Source organism: Equus quagga, chromosome 17 (genome assembly GCF_021613505.1).
Source record: "Equus quagga isolate Etosha38 chromosome 17, UCLA_HA_Equagga_1.0, whole genome shotgun sequence".
Lineage (NCBI taxonomy): Eukaryota > Metazoa > Chordata > Mammalia > Perissodactyla > Equidae > Equus > Equus quagga.
In genome coordinates, this window is record NC_060283.1 from 41,622,534 (window position 1) to 41,641,055 (window position 18,522).

An 18,522-nucleotide genomic window follows, 5' to 3' on the forward strand; every position below is an offset into this window, starting at 1 on the left:
CAGCATGAAATGTCAAGCATGCCAAGGTCACATAATCTCCTTTGGATTTAGCAATTATAGAGTCACTGAGTAACTAGGAGGAGTGAGAGGGAGGTAGGGGATGGCTTAAGGAAGAATGACAGAAAAGGTCATGCAGGCAGTGAATACTTTGTGAAGGAAAAGAGTAAAAGATGAGAGATAGGAAGGGATGTAGGGTCAAGGATGTGATTTCTTTTGGAAGAGAGCAACTTGAGGGGAAACTGTAATTCAAGAGCAATTTATCGTATATTAACCTCTGAGTCACTCATTGTTTTCATTGAATTTCTATCTCATTACTTCCATTTACAAATATTTTTCCTCCAAGATCTGTCCTGTCTTCTTAAACAGCAGGAAACTTTTTGCTTTTTATAGCTGCAAAGTATCATATCCAAACTTCTGAAAGTACTGAGTATCAACTATCTTTTATTCTTTAGCTCACATGTCAGACCTGCCATTGAGCTGTACCACTTAAGTGAACCAGGCTCCTGAATGCTCACAGCTCCTGAAGGTTCTGTACTTAATTATTTAAGTTCACGACTGTGGTTCCTCTCCCTCTGCTCCTGTTTTCTTTTTAAAGATATGCTTTTTTGGTGAGGAAGATTGGCCCTGAGCTGACATCTGTTGCCAATCTTACTCTTCTTTTCTTTTTCTCCCCAAAGCCCCAGTACATAGTTGTATATCCTAGTTGTAGGTCATTCTAGTTCCTCTATGTGGGACAACACCTTAGCATGGCTTGATGAGTGGTGCTAGGTCCGCACCCAGGATCCAAACTGGCGAATCCTGGGCCGCCTAAGCAGAGTGTGAAAACTTCATCACTCAGCCACACTTTTGACATTTTCCTTCATTGCGTTGTAGGAAGACACACAATTAAAACATTTTTTTTTAGGGAAATGAAACTGAGATGTAGCTGTGGCATTTGGAAAAAGTGTAAAGTACGGCTGGCCAAAGAAGGTTACTCTCTGCTTGGCCATGAGTGGATCCCAGGTGTTCATTTAGGCTCTCGAAATCCGTTTCTCATCTATATAATAATGGTACCCATCTTATAAGCTTGTTGTAAGGATTAAATGCCACACCTGTTGTAAGCATTCAATGATGTTTAGTTTTATTATAATTATTAGGTTTATTATTAAAAAGATGTGACAAATGGATCAAGCAAATTCTATTTGATTGACTATAGGTTGTAAGACGGTTCTTAGGTAAATAATTGCTCATTGAGGCTATAGTAAGAAAAAACCAAACTGATCTCATTTACTTAAATAATTAGGAAGTCTTTTTCAATACTGAATCATACCTTAACACCACAGTGAAGATTCTTAAAAAGGAAGACATCAACCAATCCCTCCAAATGCCCGAACGATTGTATAAGCCATTTAGAATTCCTAAATATTATGTAGATATTAGGATACTAGCATAGCTATTCACTTTTTTGAAAAAAAATTCAATTTATTTAAACCAAACCCCCCCCCCCCCCCCAAAATTCACCCATTCCTCCTATTCTGCACCCCCACCCCGCCCCTGCCGGCAACCACCAACCTGTTCATTGTATCTATGAGTTTGGTTGTTTTTTTAGATTTCACATGTAAGAAAGATCATACAGTATGTGCCTTTCCCTGTCAGACTTATTTCACTCAGCATAATGCCCTCGAGATTCATCCATGTTGTCACAAATGGCAGGATTTCATTCTTTTTTTTTTTTCTCCCCAAATCCCCCCAGCATATCGTTGTGTATTTTAGTTGTGGGTCCTTCTAGTTGTGGCATGTGGGACGCCGCCCCAACATGGCCTGATGAGCAGTGCCATGTCCGAGCCCGGGATCTGAACCGATGAAACCTGGGGCTGCCAAAGTACGCAAACTTAACCACTTGGCCACCGGGCTGGCCCCTTCACTCTTTTTTACGGCTAACTACTATATAGAGAGAGATAGGTAGGTAGCTAAACACACACACACCATAATTTCTTTATACATTCATCCATCAATGAGCACTTAGGTTGTTCCCATTTTGGCTATTATAAACAATGCTGCAATGAGCAGGAGGGTGCACCTATCTTTTTGGTTTTTGTTGTTGTTTTTGAGGAAGATGAACCCTGAGCTAACTACTGCCAATCCTCCTATTTTTGCTGAGGAAGACTGAGCCCTGAGCTAACATCCATGCCCATCTTCCTCTACTTTATACTGGGACGCCTACCACAGCATGGCTTTTTGCCAAGCTGTGCCATGTCCGCACCCGGGATCTGAACCAGCAAATCCCGGGCCGCTGAAAAGCGGAAGGTTCGCACTTAATCACTGCCCCACCTGGCCGGCCCCTGTATTTCCATGATGATTAACGACCTAGAGCATCTTTTCAGGTACTTGTTGGACATCTGTATGCCTTTTTTGGAAAAACGTCTGTTCAGATCTTCTGCCCATTTTTAAATCGGATTGTTTGGTTTTTGGTATTGAGTTGTATGAGTTCTTTAAATATTTTAGATATTAACCTCTTATCAGATATATGATTTCCAAATATTTTTTCCCATTCAGTGGGTTGGCTTTTCATTCTGTTGATGGTCTCCTTTGCTGTGCAGAAGCTTTTTCATTTGGTGTCGTCCCACTTGTTTATTTTTGCTTCTGCTGCTTTTGGTGTCAGATTCACGATATCATTGTCAAGACTTATGCCAAGGAGCTTACCACCTATGTTTTCTTCTAGGAGTTTTATAGTTTCAGGTCTTATATTTAAGTGTGTAATCCACTTTGAATTAATTTTTGTGTACGGGTAAGACGGTGGTCCAGTTTCATTCTTTTGCACGTGGCTGTCCAATTTTTCCACCACCATTTATTGAAGAGACTGTCCTTTTCCTATAGTGTATTTTTGGTTCCTCTGTCATAAATTAATTGGCCATACATACATGGGCTTATTTCTGGGCTCTGTATTCTGTTCCATTGATCTATGTGTCTGTCTTAATGCCAATACCATGCTGTTTTAGTTACTATAGCTTTGTAACATAGTTTGAAATCAGAGAGTGTGAAGCCTCCAGTTTTTTTGCTCTTTCTCCTGATTGCTTTGGCTATTTGGGGTCTTTTATAGTTCCATACAAATTTTAGGACTGTTTGTTCTCTTTCTGTGAAAAATGCTATTGGGATTTTGATAGGGATTGCATTGAATCTGTACAGCACTTTTTGGTCGTATGAACATTTTTTTTTCTTTTGCTGAGGAAGATTTACCTTAAGCTAACACCAGTACCAATCTTCCCATACTTTTGTATGTGGGATGCCACCACAGCATGGCTTGATGAATGCTGTATATGTCCACGCCCAGGATCAGAACCCACAAACCCTGGGCTCCCGAAGTGGAGTGCACAAACTTAAGCACTCGGCCACTGGGCTGGCCCAGGCTCTCTTGTTTTCTTATGGAACTTTCATAGAGTATGTTTGTGTGTATAACACTTAGCTTTTCAATCCACATAAAAATTTTTTTATTGTATATAGTATAAGATAGGGATTCAGTAAATTTTTTCTAACAATTTTAATAGCCGACTGTTGCAATAATTATTGAATGGTTCTTCATTTCCCCACTGATTTGAAATGTCAAGTGGGCATTTGAGATGAGATTCAAACGAGCGGGAGGATTTAGATGTGGGGAGACAGACAGGAAGCTACCCAGGTGATTAGGGCTAAGTGTACAGCAAGAGCATGGGAAAGCGATGAGTGTTCCTTAAGGAATGGTGAGTGTGGTGGTCCTGGACCCAGAAAGTACACAGTTTATAGTGATCTGAAGAATCATTTGGAGAAAAATAGCAAACTAAAATTTTAATACAGGCATACCTCATTTTATGGCACTTTGCTTTATTGAGCTTCACAGATATTGCATGGCAGCCAAGACCCTCCACCAGGAAAAGGATTATAACTCGCTGAAGGCTCAGGTGATGGTTAGCATTTTTAGCAATAAAGTATTTTTTAATTAAGGTATGCACATTGTCTTTTTAGGCATAATGCTATGGCACACTCAAGAGACTACAATATAGAATAAACATAACTTTTACGCGAACTGGGAAACCAAAAAGTCGTGTGACTTGCTTTATTGTGATATTTACTTTATTGTGGTGGTCTGGAACCAATTCTGCAATATCTTCGAGGTATGCCTGTATACAGCTAAAAGATATATACTTTTTGTTTTTTTTTAAATAAAATTCACTATGCATTCAAAGTAAAATCTTTCAGCAAACTTGAAATAAAGGAAACATCTTTGATTTGAAAAAACATACAGCAAACATTGCACTTAACGGTGAAATATTGAAAGCCTTCCCCATAAGCCCAGGAAGAAAATAAGAATACCTGGTGTCATCATTTCTCTTCAACATTTTAGTGGAAGTCTTAGCCAATGCAGTAAGGCAAGGATAAAGATATAAGGATTAGAAAGGAATAAATATGTCACTATTCACAGATGACATGAATGTGTCAGAACCTCTGAAAGAAGTACAAACGATTAGAATTAGTGACTTAGCAAGATCACTAGATAGAAGGAAATTTACTAGAAGCAAAACACAATTGTGTTTTTATTACTAGTTACAAATAGAAAATACAATTGTAAGACCCAATATAACTTACAACAGAGTAAAAAAGTCAAACACCCAGAAATCCAACAAAAATATATATAAGATTTCTACACTATCAGAAATCATTGAGCAAAATGAAAGAATACCTAAAAAATTCTAAAAGGGAGGATATACACTATTTGTGGATTGGATTGTCAAGATGTCAATTCACCACGAAGGGATCTACACATTCATTGCAATCCCAATCAAAACACCAATAGGTATTTTTGTGGAAATGTAAGCTGATGTGTAAAAATAAAAAAAAAAAAAAATAGGCATGAGATGAGTAAAGAGTTACGACAATCACTTTCATGGAAAAGCTGAAGTTTGACCGGTTTGGTACTGGACGAAGACGATGCAAGATGAATAGGTAACAAACACTTCTTCAGTATTTGCTGTTGTGTACCAGGCACTCTGCTGGGTGTTGTTCAAAGAGCATTCCACAGAACCTCAGTTCCTGAGATGCTCGGAGAAAGAGGTCGGTAGTCACAAGCCCATAGAAGCTTCACGCCGCAGTCTCCTCCTGGAGATTCAGAAGCACAGTAGGATTTTAGAGGCTCTGAGAAATTTCAGAGAAGAGAAGTAAATAGAATTATGTTTAACCCAGGATTTTCCAGTCTTATCTGATCATGAAGCCTCTCTTTGAGAAACCCTGGCCTGGAGTGCTGTTTACATATATCTGGTTCTCACCATATCCGTGAAGTAGCCAAGGGCTGAATTGTTCATTTTACAGATGAAGAAATGGAACTTCAGGCGGGTGAAGACCGACACCAGGTCATACAGTTACTAATACAGAATCTTTGATGCAAACTCAATTTTTCTTAAAAAAAAAAATCCAGTGCTTTTTCCAGGTAAAACACTACTTTCATATGAAATAACATTTTAGAGATGGAATAAACCTTAGTGATCTCTTGGACTAGTAACCTTATTATGCTGATGAGGCGACTGGGGCCCAGACAAATTAAGTGCCTTGCCCTAGGTCAAGAGCTTGCAGACTAGCAGGAGGAACAAAAGGACCCATGACTCAGTGACTCCCAAGTAAGTGCTCTACTGCCCCATATAATTAGGAGGCAAATCTGTGTCACTGGAGGGTGAGACCAAATTAACTGCCCAGATTGAGTAGGCGCTCACAGGTGCTGAAGAGAACAATTTACCTGGGAAAAGATGATACCGGAGCTATGTCAAGTTGTCCTGCAACTTTGAAAGAGGATCTAGGAGCCACTTGTGGACTAGGTTATAATATGATAAAGCACTAAATACTGTAATTTTTAAGAGTTTAATCACCTCATTTGTATTATTTTCTCTCTCTCTTCCAAAAAGTGCCACATACCACTTTAAGAAATTTTAATAGGAATTTGAATTTCTGATGAAGAGTGATTTCACAGCACTAATGGGGTACATCCTGGAGTGTCACAGGTTGGGCATCATTTCTCTGAAGTGTGTCAGATACGAGGACTAGAAGAAGAAGGTGGTAAGCATCCACCTGGCTGAACCTGTAGGGCAGGGAAGGGTATGTTTACTGCAGGTGCTGCTGTCAGAGCAGGCGGAGAAACCAAACACTCCCTGATGAGGGCCTTGAGCAGGGCTGGGCTGAAGGCTCGAAGATGTAGTGAAGAAGGGAAAAGCCTATCTTATAAGGGCAGAGGGAAAAACAAGGGACCCTGGGAGACAGATAAAGAGACAGCTGAAAAAGAGGAGGGTAAGTCAAGACGTAAACGACAGGGAAGAGGAAAATAAATGAACACAAGTATTCCATTTGGACTTTAAAGGAACAGCAGCAGTCCTTTCTGGGGGAAACATTTTGCTTGTGGCTGATGGCCACTGGGCAGAATGGGCAACATAGCTTTGAAGTCTGCAGAAACGTTCAATACCATCAGCAGGAAAGGTTCCCTTGGGGACAAGGAAAGAGCATCCAGAAGCAAAAGGGAAAAGTATGTCTGCTGTCCTCTGCTTTATCTTTTCCATGTATATGACTCTTGGGGACCTTACATGGGCAGGGCTAGAGTAGAGCATGATTAAGGGGATCCTGGGTCCCCTGGGAAAAAACCATCATCATATCAAGTTGACGGCACCCCATCCAGCTCCCCAAATGTGCAATCTGGTGCCTACTTAATATGATTTCAATTTTCTTGAGAATTCTGTTCTTTAAGCTTTACTGGGGGGCAAATAAACCTATTCAGTGGATCCCCTTTGCCTCATTTCACTCTCCATATCTCTCTTTTAGCTCATCAGTGCTATCTCATGCCCAACAAGGCAAAAGAGGACAATCATTTAGTTTCTCAAAAGTAATTATTATCTACATTAAAAACAACAAAAAAAGCAAGAACGTAAGGGGTTTCTAGACTCTTAAAATCTCCTTAAAATTTCATAAGTAATCATTCACCCACATGCACCCTCTCTAAATCTGTTGAATTAGAATTGTTCTCCCCCCACACAACAAAATCAGTAGAATCTTTGGTGGCATGGGTACTAATGCTGCCCATGATTTAATGTGAGAGGTGGCTCAAAGGTGGCGCTGAAGAAACAGGCGGATGCTGAGGCACAGAGCAAGGTGATGTGTCAAGAGGAAGGGCTATCCACTTACATTTTCATTTTAAATCTTTATTGCTTTTCTCTGATTATAAAAATAAATGCTCATTGTAGAAAAATTCAGACCTTTCAGAAATATGTAATTCAGAAAGTGAAAGTAATTCATAACTCCAGCCGTAAGAGCAAATCATTCCAGCTTTTGCCTCTAACATTTATTTAAAAGTCACTAACATTTACTTAAAACAAAATAAAACCCTTGTGGTGGTGGTTTTTTAAAATGGGATCATACTACGTTTAACCCAGCAACTTGCTTTTCTTGCCTAAGTTTTAATTTGGTCTACTGAATAAATAAGAGATCCATCACATTGTTTTTAAAAGGTTGCATAGTATTCTATGGTATGAATGATTCACAGTTTAAGGAAATTTCCACTAATGGAAAGATGTTTTTACCATTATTTTACTTTGGTAAACATTCTTGCTCACATATCTTAGTACACATGTGAAAGCAGTTTTTGGATATAAAATTCTAGGAATGGGTTTGCTGGGTCAAAAGGTGCACGTATTAACGTTTTTATTAGACTATACTTCAATTCTAATTTTTTTTTTTGGTGAGGAAGATTGTCCCTGAGCTAACATCTGTGTCAATCTTCCTCTATTTTGTATGTGGGATGCTGCCACAGCATGGCTTGGTGAGCGGTGTGTAGGTCTGCGCCGGGAATCTGAACCTGTGAACCCTGGGCCGCCTAAGCAGACCATGTGAACTTAACCACTACACCCCAGGGCCGGTCTCCAAATTTTAATTCTTTAAAATTGGTCTGTAGTTTGAAATGGCATCGGCACAATTCTTTGTTGCAAAGTCTTTCAAAGAACGGCCACCAAGTCTAGTTTTTTCTAATTCCTTTTTCAGAAGTCACTGAGATGAGTTTCCCATCACAGCTGGCAGGCGACCTTTTTCAGTGTTTTCAGTTTGTCAGAGCTACATGACTCGAAAGCATGTCAAAAATACTTGCCATTTTGGGGAGTAAGTTTTTGGATTTTTTTTTTTCAGGTGACGTTAACTTCAGGTATCTTTTAGGAGTTTTGAGGATTAAGATAGACAAAATAAGACTAATCTATTACCAAACTCTTCCTTCTTTCATCTCCTGGAGTGACTACAACATGTCAGTACTCCTGGGACAACCACCTGTGTTATTAGCTGCAAGAGGCCATATCTGCCAATTCTCATCTACTTAGCATACGGTTACTGTTTCTAGCAGTTTTCTAGTATTTGTGACATTAAACCTAAGTATTTAGTTCTGACTACTTTAAGCAACACGTCTATGAAAGAGATAAAAGGACAAAGAAGAGAGAATTTCAAGAGCAAAATACTGATAATAGTACCTTCCTGCACCTCTTAGTCTAAAGTGGTTTTTGCTTCCTCTGGATTCAGATTTTAAAGTGTCTGTGCTATTCATTAAGTTGGCAATGAACATCCTTTGGACTTAAACAAAAGATACAAAAGTTAAACCATCTAAATGTTTATATAAATCAGATCACTATGTTCCTCCCACTAGAATCTATGCTGCATGAGACAAGGGACTTTGGTTCACTTATGTTTCTCCAGCATCTACAACAGCAGCCTGCATATATACGGCATTTCATACCTATTTGCTGAATGATAAATTCTTTGAAGTCAAGCATCTTCTTACAGTTTTGCATCCCTATGGTAAATGCCAACTTGCTGATTAAAATTAAGGAAAGGATCTTCATTCAGGAACACAATAAGACTTCCCTAGAAGCTAAATGTGAAATATCACTGGCCTAAATAATACTCAAGATTCTTTCCCATATATACAATGGAATACTACTCAGCTGCAAAACAGAACAAAATCATTCCATTTGCAATAACATGGATGGACCTTGAGGGAATTATGTTAAGTGAAATAAGCCAGGTAGAGAAGGATAATCTGTGTATGACTCCACTCATATGAGGAATTTAAAAATGTGGACTAAGAACAGTCTAGTGGATACCAGGGGAAAGGTGGGGTGGGGGGTGGGCACAAAGGGTGAAGTGGTGCACCTGCAACATGACTGACAAACATTAATGTACAACTGAAATTTCACAAGATTGTAACCTATCATTAACTCAATAAAAAATAAAGATTCTTTCCAACCCTAATGTACTATAAATCTACTAGTTTTCAAAGAATTAGAATCTAATATAATATATATACTACTAAAACTAGAGTGAGACTATTGGGTAAATGTTTGATTTAGAAGGCAGTGCACTGATTTTTCTAAGCCTTCCGATCATCATTATAAAGATCAGATTTCAGAATTAAACTTCATTGACTCCAAGCTATATTCCATAAGTCCCTTTTTTGAAGGAAAAAAAAAATTAGGGCATCAAGTTGTTAAGTGGAAATGCCTCCATAATCATGAAAATATATTTTTAATGTTGCTGTATAAGCAAGAAGGCAAAGAAGCTTTTATATTTATATTTATATTCTGGACTAGGCCAATGGTGGTATGACATTAATGAGAGATATCTGCCTTCAAATCCATGTCAAATGTGCAGTTATTTGGATTTAAAGCCAATAAAAATAAAAGCAGTGAAAAAGAATTAAAAAAGGAATCAGAGTGAAAAAAGGATCCATCTAAGTCTGGGGCATATTTTGGATAATATACAACATTTTGGGGAATAGAGGCAGAAAGAAAGATTTAAAAATGTACAAGAATCAATTTTAGAAAGTCACTCCAGAAAAAAGTCCATCTTATAAAACACAATTTAATTCTAGTCTTTTAGTACTTATTTATGTCAGACCACCTCTTACTGGATGTTTGGTTTCCTGTGCTGAGACTTAGAAAAATTATCTTGTGGTTAGAAAATAGCATATTCTCAAGACAGTTGACAGAAAAGACTGTTTTTTTTGGCTTACTATATTTTACAACAAATTTTACTTTAAAAAGAGAGTGAATTAATCAGATTTGAAATTAACTCACGCTGGTAGAACTGTAGTGGATATATTCAGTCTGCTTAAAAAAGAAAATAGATCAGATCTTGAAGAGGATTTTATATATGAGCAGATGACAGAAAGAATAGGGCCTGAAATAAAGGAGAGTTTCGGGGTTTTTTTTTTAAAAAAAAAGGAAAGAAAGAAAAAAGAAAGAATTAAGAATACTTGACGGGGAGTGTGGGGGGGTACTTCATAAAACAGAGGAGCTGGAGGAAGGCAGGTGCCCGAGTTAGACTAGAGAGCAAAGTCTGAAGAACCTCAACAGAAGCATTCTTGGGGAAAATGAACGCCAGGAGCCCTCCTATGGTTAATTTACTAAAACAAAAAGGTAAACAAGTATTCAACTTGTTGAGGCTTACAACATCAGAACATAGTACACTTGTAATACCAGACCCTCAAGAAAAAGAAATGCTGAAAAAAATTTTTAAAGACAAATTATGGAAAAGGTTGTAAAGTAAAAATTAGAACATTCTAACTTACTTGAGGTAGATGAGAACAGAAAATGAAGTACGGATATGGTAAGATATTATTGCTTTCAATTATGCACGTTAGAAACGGAAGAACTGTTAGGATCATACATCGGAAAGCAAATGGAAAATAGTCCTAAAAACGCACAAAAAAGTCAATTTCAGCATTTAAGAAATTCCAAGTTACTGTGTAAAAATTCCTAAAACAAGTGTTTAATAAGAATTTGACAGTCTACCATGCTTGTAATATTGATATTACATTTGTAATATTTATAAATTTTAAATTTAAAAAATAAATCTATTTTAAAAGTTGCTTTTGAGGCTATAAAAAAATTATTCTCTGCCTATTTAAGGGCTCATGGAAAAACTGATGCAATGTTCAATATCTACACCAAAACAAATATATATGAAGTTCTATATTTGATTTTATAGGAATGCCATCTATTAAGGTACAAGGTGCATGAATATCTCAATGACAGGCGTACGCTCGGCCTCGGCCAGGAATCGTGTTCCGAAACGTGTTCCGAGTGGAGGCGGCCCAGTCCAACTTGATCATTTCCAGGGCTCAATAAATCATCCAAAAGCCCACCTTCCATAGCTAAAGTAGTCATAAAAATAGGCCGATGGTTACTTTAGTCCAGCGATAGCATAATCCTCGGTCTTATTGTTGTGGAGCAGATGTCATGATGGGTGGGGCTGACGGGCCGAGCAGCTGAAAACATTTTTGGACCACCCCCCCGCACACTTTCAATGGGATAGAAGGGACTCCGAAAAGGTAAGGGAAAAGCTCTCCACGATGAGTCCCTACCAGAAATAAGGAAGTTTTGGTGTGGTCGTGGTACACGGAAAGACCACAATGAGATTTTTCAAATCTCCCATGATTAAGTCCTACCCTGGAAAAGAGATCGTCCCTTTCTTCCCTCCCCTGCCGGCTCCTCCTTGGGACACTTGGCTGAGTCTGTCTTTCCCTCCTTCCCACGCTGAGGTGAGGCTGCACGCAAACCAGGGACGCCTTGTTTTTCTCTTCGCGCGGAGGGAACTCTGCGGGTAGGAAGCCCGGGTGGCAGGATGGGAGCGGGCGGCGCCGTGGGGAGGCCAAGGAGGCTCGCCGGAGACGGGCCGGGCTGGGGTTGAGAAGGGACATGCGGGCCGCCGGGCCGGCCGAGGAGGCCGAGGTGACGAGGGACATCTCCCGGCTCACAGGGCGCTTCCGGCGGGCCCCGGCCGCTCTCAGCCTAGCGCGGCTCGCGTTCCAGGCTCCACCGGGGCGGGCAGGGAGTTAGTAAAGAGGGTAAACCGCAGCTCGCACTTGCCTGTGACCGGGTGACCAATAACTGGTAATAGTCTTTGCTCGGCGCTGGGCCTTGTCCTAAAATTTCGAACAGAGTCTCCGGCAGCCACGACGCCATCTTGGGACGCCACCGCCGTCGCTAAGACAACCAGGAAGAGGCGGGGCTTGACTGGGGTCATGGGGCCAAAGACCTGGTTTAAACTGAACCCTGCTTTTGAGCTGGCAGGGGGTTTCTAATGTGGGGTGATCATCCCATCTTCCAAGGGTCACAGAGAACCCTGATCCGTGAAATTTCCACCTTCAGGTCCCTGGTGACCTGAAGGGGAATTAGTTCCTGCTGCTACGGAGGGGAGGGGGTGACCCCGGCGGAGGGATACCAAGCGAAGCTCATATTCCCCTTCCTGGTCCCTCGAAGGGATCGGGAGGAGATCGCAGGCCGCTGGGGGAGTCGAGCCGGGCCGTGGGGGACGGAAGGGCGATGTGATGGGCCGCGAATAGGCAGCGGGGCCTGTCCCGCGGACGAGCCCGTCAGCCGGAACCGCAGGGCAAAGTAGTTCCCGGAGGGTGTTGGAACGGGCAGGGAGGGAGGCGGCGCGGGCGGAGGCGCACGCCGGGAGCGGTGCTGCGGCTCAGCTGATAATTGAAGGGACCGAGGAGCCGCCGCCGCCGCCGCCGCCGCCGCCGGGGGGGGTGGGGGGAGCGAGTGGAAGTTACTGCCGCGCCACCGAGTCCGGACCGGAGACTTTGGGGCCCAACTAGGTAATTGGGGCGCAGCTCCGAGCGGCGGGGCCAGGCCTCGGAGGAGGGGGCTGTGCTGAGGAGTTGGGGGGGCAGCGGGGGGAGGGGGAGGAGCTGGAACAGAAAGTCCCAGGAAGCCCGGTTGTGTCATCGCCGCGATTCAGCCCCCGCTCGGCCTGCTCCCGGCGGCGGCGGCGGGGCCGCGGAAGGAGCGGGCCGGGGGTTGACGGGCGAGGTGCTCGAGGGAGACCGCAGCCGGAGGGACCGTGGCCGGACGGGAGCGGGGGGTCGCTGGGTTCCCCCCTCTGGCCCCCCGCAATGAGGAGGGCCCTTCGCGGAACCGGGGTAAGGCGTGTGGGTCTTGGGGAGCCCGGCGGGGGTCGGGGGGGCCGGAAGTGGGCTTTGGAGCTTGGAGGGCGTCTAGGAAGAGAGAAAGTGGGGGGCCGGAAGTGCAGGTGGGGGGTGTGAAGACGGCAAGGGTTCCCCGGAAATGGGATGGGGGGCCCGGAAACCGGGAGAGGGGAGGCTCCAGGGCCAGGGACGGCCCGGAAATGGAAACTAGGGAGCAGCTCGAGTGACAACAGTTGTGGGAAGCGAGGGTCAGAGGAGGGAGAGGCCGGAGTGACTTTAGACCGCAGTAAGGGGTTTCCTGCCAAGGGGGACGGTTGAGGGCGGGCGAGGCCGGAGCCGGGGTCTGCGCCGGGCAGTTTTTCTAGCCGTGGGAAGTTGAGGCTTAGGGAGGATGACAACGAGACGGGCGTGCAGGGGGGGCATGGAAGAGGCCGAGAAACTTGGCCGAGAGGAGAGCAGAGCATCCTTCTAAATTGATTTGAATGGGAATTGAGGGGGAGGGGGTCCAGGACTTGGAGGAGGGAGGTGGACCAATTGTCACTCCAATCGTATTAGCATTCAAAGCGAGTCAGGCGATTAATTTATTTATATGTGGATTACATAAAACCTATTATAACGTGTGTCCATTCAGTTCACCCTCACTCCTCCATCCTTCTCGAGAGTGAGTGGGTTTCTGGTTCAGAAACAAGTTGGGGGGAGTTCTAATAACGAAGTAAAATCCCACATCCTGTCTTCCCCCGTGTCGTTCCCTTCCTCAGAGTAAGAGAAATCCTTAATTTGCTGGAGGGAAAAAATTAATAAACATTAAAAAACACATGCACATCGTGGGGAACTAACTTACCCGTTTGAATTCCTCCTGGGGGACGGGAGGGAATTGATTCCCCTTGTGTGGGGAGGATAGAACGGAAGGGGCTGCTCCCAAACCCTTAAGACAGATTTGTTTGTTTTTGATAATGCCGTTTTACTTTGGGGGAGGGTTAGCTTAAGCTTCGGGTCTGGTAGGGGGTATAGTTTAGTTGCTTCGTTAGTGAATTGGGGGAGGGAATGTGTCAGTGTGTAAACGTTCGTGTGGGGTGGGGGTGGGGGTACGTTTAATAGCGCAGTGAATCTGTTCCGAGGGGACGTGTAACTACCCCCCTACTGTCTCTCTCCCTAGTCGGCCTTCTCCGATCTTGCCTGGGCTGCTAAATCACCCGATCCCCGGGCTTTCCTCCGTTTTGTAGGCCGTTTCGTTGTGTGGTTAACTTTCTATTCCTCTCCAGTCTCTTTAGACATTTTTGGCATTTCATTTTTTAAAGACCTGGAAAGTTGAGGCTCAGAATCTCCTCTCTAAAAACAAAACAAAACAAATATGGGGTAGAAAGTTGAAAGAGCTATTGAGTGGGGTAAAAAACCGACGCTCGGAACAAAGGTCCTAGTTGTTGGAGAAAGAGGCAAGAGGCCTATATATGAGGCCTGTGTGTGTCGCATTTACACCCGGGGTGGGGGTGGGGGGGTGGGGGGGGAAGCAGTTAGAGTTAAGGAGTTGAATTATCAGAGGTTTAGAGACAATAGATTGCAGAGGGTTTTATTGAGGCTTATTTTCATATTTATAGCATGCAAAGAGATGGATATTAAGTGGGAATTTGAGAGTAAACACAATTTCTAATTCTTTCTTTTGAAACTCCTTCCTCCATGTTCAGTCTCAGAAATATTGAGTTAGTGTGGCTTTTATATCATCTCTGTGAGATTGGGGAGTTTTTATTTCATTTCTTTTAAGCTTAAGAGAGCACATTAACATGGTTGGGGTTTGTGGCCTTTGTCCACATCTGCCTTTCTATGAATGTGCCAATATCCATAAGAATTGAAGAACTGTAATTAAGATTATCATTGTTTCCATTCACTCCCCAGTTTTTCAGGAGTTTGAGTGGTTTTTAAGTCCCTTCAGCTGACATTTACAATTTAGTTTGTATCCATGAACAGGCTTTCTGTTTCAGTTTTTCATTTACTTTCTCAAAGTTTTAGAACACTTTTTGCAGTAAGAGTTTCAGAAGGTGCTAAACTAAAATAATTATGTTTAACAAATGAAGGGGCTGCTAGGCCAGCGTAAAATCCGTCCTTTCCCCCAGCAAAGTAAATTCGAAGTAATGTTTACTTTTCCTTTCTAACTTTTAAGATTGCTGGATTTATGTTATCTAGATAAGGTTTTATGATCCTATTTTAAGGACAGCATCCCAGCAAAGAGACACAGACTGGCCTGGGAATTCACATGCTGCCAGTTAGTAGCTGTGTGACCTTGAGCTATTCACCTACCCTTTCTGGTCTGTAGTTACTTAATCTGTAAAATGGGCTTGAGTACTTCCTGTTTTACCTCACTGGCTGGGTGTGAGACCCAGTGGATATAATGACTGTGAAAAACTACTAAATAAGGGTAAGATTTTATCATTAGTTTTAGAAAATTATGTTATCTATTTTGAAGTCATTAAAAAAAGATACGGCTTCTCACCAGTGGTGGTGATGGGGGAGGCGTTGGTGTAAGGTGGGTTGAAGATACGAAGTTATAGCGATTTATAATTTGAAATGGCTGCTAAATTGGTGGTGGAACTTGGGCCCAATTTTTATCTGTTAAAATATATTTTTTTTTGCATCAGCATGCTAGATACTTTTTCAGTATACATCCTACTGAATAAATTTGTTAATTCTGTTTAAAGTAACTTCAGACAAATTTCTTTGCGCTTTTATTATTGCAAAAATTTGTGCCTGTTCTGGTGTGAAATTGATTTTCTAGTATCAGAGACTAGGAAAAACAATTCTGAATCTTGATCTGTTTATAGAATCTAGGGAGCTTTTTGTTTTTAATTCTTTTAAGTAGATGGGTGGGGATCTTTTTGAGCAAATGTGATACAAATTGCACCTTTATTTTTCCCTGTTTGGAGAAGTAATTTGAGGGACTCCCGTTGGAAAAGCATCCTGCTTGTTACTTTTCATCTTCACTTAAGTTCTTGTTCCTGCCAGCGTGATGTGGACTTTTCCATTTAAGTCATTTTAGGTTCGCTTCAACTCACCCCTTCAAGTCACTTCCTCAAAAACTTCTATCCCGTGATCTTTTCCTTTTATTTCTTGATTAACTTTATATCCTTCATTTTTGGATTATAGTACTCAATTTGTTGACATGTGTTGCTTTTGTTTCCTCATCTGGATTATAGGCTTCCTGAGGGCAAGGGTTATCTCATATCTAATGAAGGTACACTCATAAACCTCATTGGAAATAATACCCATTTTCCTTCCCACTCCAAACCAGTGATGTCAGCCTGGTCTTGCTCAGTATGGAACCAGTCTTCCTGCTCGCAAAGGTTCTTGGTGCCAGCGGATTCCTCAGGATGCTGTTTGGTTTAGTGATGACTGCCTCTTCACAGCTTCCTGGCTAATGTGCCATCAGAGTTCCTGCATAGGGTGCAGGGTGCAAGAGTGAGAATTCGGTGGATATTATGCTGTAATTTGTGGATTATGTAATCTTGATGCTGGTAGTTCTTAACATGTAATGTTAGCTTTATATTTGTGTATTTTCTTTTAGTGCCCGAGTATAGTTCCAACAGCTATGTTACAGATTTCTTGAAGACAGAAACCCTAGCCCTTGTCCTTTACGTCTTCTAGCTTGTCGGCTAGGTTACTCTGTACGTAGTAGGTGCTTGCTGTTATTTGTGGTAAGTAGATAAATATATTGATGCTGTCATCTCTTGATTTTTAAAGAAAATTTAATTTGGCTAATGTCCTGGATTTTTTAAAATGCAGTTCTCTAGTTAAGTCTAATATCCTAACTTTTGATAGTTTAGGTTATTGGCAAAAGAAGCTGTTTCCTAGACTGAAATAAGTCTGTTGAATAGTTTTTCTTTGAGGCCTTTTAGATTTTCATTGTGATTCTCGTAGTTTCATTATCCTGGATTGGCCAGAAGAAAAAGGAACTTGTCCACTATTCAGACTTACCTATTTTGTCTTCAGCATGCAGAAGCTGTTGGTAATAGTTTTGTGGTTGGGCTTGATTTAAGAAGTCATTCTAGCAGCCTAGAATTAAAACTGCCTGCTACTCTGTGCTCTTTCATAAGTGAACAGTGCTGTTCAAGTGAGTATCTGATTTGAAGGTGGTAAAAGACTTGAGTTCCAGACCTAATTCCCTTTTCTATCTTTCCACTGTCTTTTCTGTCTATCCTGTCTTGATGCCTTTTCTGTCTTTGTGACCTTGGGTGAATAATTTAACCTTCGTGAGTTTCAGGTGCCTAATCTGAAAAAGTGGTTATTGCCACCTAACCTAGACTTAATTGTCCTTTCTGTGCTAGACACTGTATTTAGGAGAATAGGCCGCAGAGATGGATTGGAGCACAGGGCCCTTCCTCCACTGCTTCCTGGCAGCCTTGACCATTGCCTCATTTGTTGACACCTTCCTGCCTAGAACATACTTCTAATGTATGTGTAGGTATCCTCCTTGGAAATATTTGAGTATACTATAGTATTCCTTAGTCAGTTATGAATTCCTTGATGTCGGTCTTCCCCTCTCTTATCGCTAGTATCTAACACAGTGCCTGCCCCATAATAGGGATTCTTTACATGTTTATTGAAGGAATAGGTCTTCTAAAATGAAACTGTAAGTGAAAATATTTTGTAATGGTGTTTAATGTCCTATTTTATTTGTTTTAGTAAACATTTTGGGTCATTGTTAATGCTAAAATGATTTGAGGAGTTTTCTTTTTAATCTGTCAGTATATATTTGAGAGACTGCAAGTATATATTTGAGAGACTGCAAGTTATTTTAAATCGTGCATATTAAAGAAAAAATTAGGGCAAGCCATTTCATATTCTTTTTTTTTTTTTTGAGGAAGATTAGCCCTGAGCTAACTGCTGCCAATCCTCCTCTTTTGGCTGAGGAAGACTGGCCCTGAGCTAACATCCGTGCCCATCTTTTCTACTTTGTATGTGGGACACCTGCCACAGCATGGCTTTTGCCAAGCAGTGCCATGTCTGTACCCGGGATCTGAACCAGCCAACCCCGGCCTGCTGAAGTGGAACCTGCGCGCTTAACTGCTGTGCCACCGGACCGGCCCATTTCATATTCTTTAATTGATCATTATTAGCTTATAATAGTTGATCATTTAAATGATACATTGAGGAGCTGAATATGTTTTGATAAAGTATGCATGTTTGTTGAGTACAAAATTGAGTTTTATATGTCATTTTAGTTTTTTCTCTGTTTCTTAGACAGAATCTGTTTGTTTCTATAAATATGATGTTACCCATACATGGATTTTGAAGGCTGTTTATAAGCTGAAGTATCTATCAGCAAGCCTTCAAGACTTGAAGTTAGAGCATTTCAGTGTATATTTTAATCAGCTTGTTGGCTGTCATAACCAATGAGTTCTACCCTGACTCCTACTCGTTCCACCTGTGGGAGTGTTCTGAATACGTAAACGTAGCTTGCACTGTCTTCTTGAGGTCAGATGAATTCAATTTGAAGTCCTTATATTGGTAAACATGTCTGATGCCCTGGAAATCCAAAGTGAGTTTTTACAGATAGCCCATCTGAAATTCACTGT

At 41.7% G+C, this 18,522-nt stretch overlaps 2 protein-coding genes across 20 annotated transcripts in view; one reads left to right on the forward strand and one right to left on the reverse strand.

The window, feature by feature from the left end:
- FBXO36 (F-box protein 36) overlaps nucleotides 1–11,997 on the reverse strand; it is an 85,578-nt gene extending 73,581 nt beyond the window's left edge. Inside the window, exon 1 of the mRNA XM_046643532.1 lies at nucleotides 11,892–11,997. Coding sequence (XP_046499488.1) covers nucleotides 11,892–11,987 — 96 coding nt within the window. The 5' untranslated portion in view covers nucleotides 11,988–11,997. The remainder of the gene's footprint in view (nucleotides 1–11,891) is intronic.
- TRIP12 (thyroid hormone receptor interactor 12) overlaps nucleotides 11,558–18,522 on the forward strand; it is a 141,113-nt gene continuing 134,148 nt past the window's right edge. For 11 of the 19 annotated variants that reach the window (XM_046643512.1, XM_046643518.1, XM_046643521.1 and 8 more), the window contains exon 1: nucleotides 12,790–12,952. The gene's annotated coding sequence lies outside the window, so the exon portion shown is untranslated. Of the gene's footprint in view, nucleotides 11,626–12,398; nucleotides 12,420–12,480; nucleotides 12,629–12,786; nucleotides 12,953–18,522 lie in introns of those variants that run through there. The other 8 variants (XM_046643517.1, XM_046643526.1, XM_046643527.1 and 5 more) reach the window with 5 other exon arrangements.